This window comes from Gavialis gangeticus, unplaced genomic scaffold (genome assembly GCF_001723915.1).
Source record: "Gavialis gangeticus isolate Ggan-Ray unplaced genomic scaffold, GavGan_comp1, whole genome shotgun sequence".
Taxonomy (NCBI): domain Eukaryota; kingdom Metazoa; phylum Chordata; order Crocodylia; family Gavialidae; genus Gavialis; species Gavialis gangeticus.
The window spans coordinates 37227117-37230752 of NW_017728995.1; the positions used below are offsets into that span (position 1 = coordinate 37227117).

At 52.6% G+C, this 3636-nt stretch overlaps 1 protein-coding gene across 1 annotated transcript in view; it reads left to right on the top strand.

Annotated features, from left to right (window-relative positions):
• The first annotated feature begins 324 nt into the window (after nucleotides 1–324).
• Nucleotides 325–3636, top strand: part of MELTF (melanotransferrin) — a 66102-nt gene continuing 62790 nt past the window's right edge. The window contains exons 1-3 of the mRNA XM_019503532.1: nucleotides 325–715; nucleotides 1052–1191; nucleotides 1223–1290. Coding sequence (XP_019359077.1) covers nucleotides 1245–1290 — 46 coding nt within the window. The 5' untranslated portion in view covers nucleotides 325–715; nucleotides 1052–1191; nucleotides 1223–1244. The remainder of the gene's footprint in view (nucleotides 716–1051; nucleotides 1192–1222; nucleotides 1291–3636) is intronic.

Below are 3636 nucleotides of genomic sequence, written 5' to 3' on the forward strand. Positions count from 1 at the left end.
GACCAGTAGGGCTTCAGCCTCAGCTCCTGTTGAGTGGGGGGACAGCTGGTGTCAGGAGAAGGGGTAATTCTGTGTGTTGGGGCATGGCATGTCTGACAGCTGCTCTTTCATTTGGCTATTAAAAGGAGGATAAATTCACAAGGATAAATGCTTGAATTGGAAAGAGGGAACTCTGGGGGAGCACAACGACAAAACAAAAACTTGCACAGCATGGTCTGCCCATCTCCACCAATTGATTGCAATACCCCTCCCAAGCAACAAATAAGAAAGCACTCGACAAACAACCACAGAGAGCCCCTCTCGGCGCCCTGCCAGGGAGCTGCAGTAAGTTGTAGTTCCGTTATGCCGCTGCTGAATGGAAACAGGGAAGTAACTTTGCTCCAGGCACCCAGTAAATCAGAAGCAGGGGGCAATTCTTAGGAAGCACCCACAGTAAAAATGACTCAAGGTCATGGCAGGGGAATAATCATCTGAACCTGAGCTCCCAGCAACCTACAGAGCTATGTGACCCTTGGAGGGTGTCGTCCAGAGGAGAAGACCAAGTAGCGGGGAGAGGATCTGCTATTACCTTTGGGTTTGGCCCAAGTGCAACAACCATTACTGCCCAGGGCCCATGTGCGTAGTTCAGGAGACGTAAAATGGCTAGGATTCAGAGCAGAGCCGCCAGAGCCATGAGGGAGCAGGAGAGCTTGTTTGGGCATCGGGTGTTGTTAAGGTAAAGTTGATTTATTGGCTGTTTCATTTTTAACATAATTGTGTTCATTGTTCTGTTCCTGGCACAGTGCCACCAGTGACTCGTGGGTGGCTCAAAGGAGAGGCGTAGCTGGACGTGGTTGCGGCAAGGCCCACGTGCGCGCTGCCTTAAAGTCAATGGGCTCTCGCAGTTCCTGCACTCAGAAAAAGAAACCCCTGAAGCAAGTGTGTTTCACGACTACGCTGAGCACCAGTGTGCTGCTTGGCCCGGCTCTTCCCCAGCAGGTGGTGCTGCCGAGGGGGCAGTGCCGGGCTCCGTCCCAGGTGCTCTGGATTCCCAGCTTCAGTTCCTGCCCAGGACTGCAGCAAGCTGAACAGGAGCCTTCACCTCCTGTCTCCCAGAAGCGTGTGGGGGTAACTGCGGACCATTAAGCAGGGCAACCCTGGCCTCGGGCTACTGATTGCCGTGGACGAGCAGACTGGGCCTGGCCCCTGCTCACAGAGCGCAGGACTCGGCAGGCTGGGGAGTGTGGAGCTGCCTCGTCTGCACCATGAGGAGCTTCCAGGTGCTTTGTTTTCTGGGCGTCCTTCATACTGGTAAGTGCCCTCCAGGGCCGAGCACAAGGTGCCTGTTGCTGTTTGGTGCTGCTGTGTCTCGCTGGCCAGTGGTGGGAGACGGCCTACAGAGGTTCAAACCATCTCGGGACTGTTTTTTCCTGGAGAAGGGAGGGATGTGGTGAGGGAAAGAGGAGGTGAGTTAAGAACAATACCCTCACTGTCACCTGGCAGCGATTGCTTCACTTGATCCGTCCGGCTTACCCCAGCCGTCTGCTGCTGAGCTCCTGTTTGTGCTGCAGAGGCATTAGGTTCCTGCGGCGCTTCCTACAGGAATAGGAGATTGCCTGGGTGTCATCTCCTCTCTGCTCTGTACCGTGTGGTGCATTGGCTTTCCCCAGCCCCAGGGCGGTGAGTTTCACGGGTGCTGTTGCCAACAGTCCCAGAAACCTTCATGAAGAAAGATACCAGGCACACATGTAAAATAGTCTAATCCTAATCTTTGAGACTTCTTCTGGTAAAAGCCCCAGAGAATATTAGCTCCACACACTCTCTGGACACACTTGAATTGTAACGTAATACCAGCATTACTGCACAGTGCTGTAGTTCTGTTGTGTTGGTAAAAGACTTGGCTTTTTAATCTGAGGGCAAGAAGTTACCGAAGTAGAGTCTGAGAGAGTGCAAATGGGACTTGCCATCTCATGCTAGGTGTATGTCTGCAAAGCAGCCACGACACTGCATAAATGTGGGGTCAGAAACTAGCTTGCTGTTCTAACGCGTGCTTGGCCAGCTGCAGGAGGGCAGCTAACCACAGGCCATCTCTGAGTTCCTCGCCCCACTCAAAATGGGTTAAGTCATAATCATACTGAAAGGGATCCTCTGTTCAGGGCAGGCACCTGGCCAGAGCTGGAAGCAATGCTGTTTGTAGCAGTTTGGCAAGAGGCAAACTTACACTCGCTGCCCTAGTAGCTGAGCGACGAAGAAAGAAGTGGATTCATACGATTTCATCGCATACGTTAGACAGGAACAGAGCCAAGCAGCAGGGGCCATTGATCTTTCATCTCCCAAATTAACACGGAAGACTCGTCCCCGTGTACAATACAGCTATGCCTGCGCCGCTTGTCGTAGCATTCGGTGGAATGTGAGGATTGGAGCCACGCTGACCCTAGGCCATGTGGAGCGTGGACAGAGTTGTGAAAATGTAAATGAGCTTGATTTAAGAGGAAAGGAACCCAAGCCCCTTATCTGTGGGATAGTAACTACTATCAAAGGGAAGGGAACGCAGAGTGGGAACAAGTTCTATTCACCCGCGTACTGACCACTGCTTCTGATCGCCCTCCAGCCTCCTGTGCTGGGATGCCAGAGATGCCTTGTGGCTTCTGCTGGGTCTCTAGCCTCTGAGAACCGTAATAGCCCAGGGGACTGGTGCAAAGCAGTTTCTCCCCTCCCCTGAATTCAGCAGGCACTGAATTTTTGCGCACACAGTACACACTTGCTCATGCCACAAGGTCTGCGTGAATCTATAATGCAGGCTGGCCTGAGCCTGGGCCAAGAAACATGCGTCAGGGTCTTGGTTTCAAGTCACGCTGGCAGATGTTGGGTCTGATTTGGATGGAAGTTGATGTCAGTGGAGCTGCTTGTCAGTTGTGCTGCAGTAGGCATCCAGCTTCTTCGTAGTATTTGGCTGAGGGTAAAGCTCCTGGGCTCTGCGAGGCTGAGTCACAGCACCAGAGCGCGTCCAGCTGGAAGACTTGCCCTAGGTACTGGTGGGTGTTTGCAACACACCCTTTCCTGCAAAACCAGGAAAAATAGCTGCCGTGGATCACCATAGGTTGGACAGTAGGAAGAACTTTCTAGCTATGACAGTGGTTCAGCATTGGAGCAGGCCTCCTAGAGAGGTCACGGAACATCCATAGCTGAGCACATGTAGAAGCAGGCAAGAGAGATTTTGTCTGGAGTGGTTCATGCGGGGATGTTGCTGCACTGCCCAGGGTGTTGGACTAGTTGCGGCCCCCACACTGAGGTCCTGTCCAGCTCTGCTTTCCTGCTATTCTCTACAGAAACCTTAGCTGAGCACAAGCTAAGTCAGGTGGGGGAGAGGAACACAACATGAGCAGCCTCAAAGGCACAGTGTATACTAACTGACACAGTTACAAGTTTTAGATTAATAGATTAGATTAATAGATTGTGAGGGGCTGGAAGGGACCTCGGAAGATCATCGGGTCCAGCCCCCTGCACCAGGCAGGAAAGACAACTGGGGTTAGGTGACCCCAGCGAGGTGACTGTCCAGCCTCCTCTTGAAGTGTCTGAGAGTGGAGCTGGACTTGGACTCTCAAAAACCAAACTGTAGAAGCAGGCACTGAATTTGTGCAGGGGACATGCACCAGC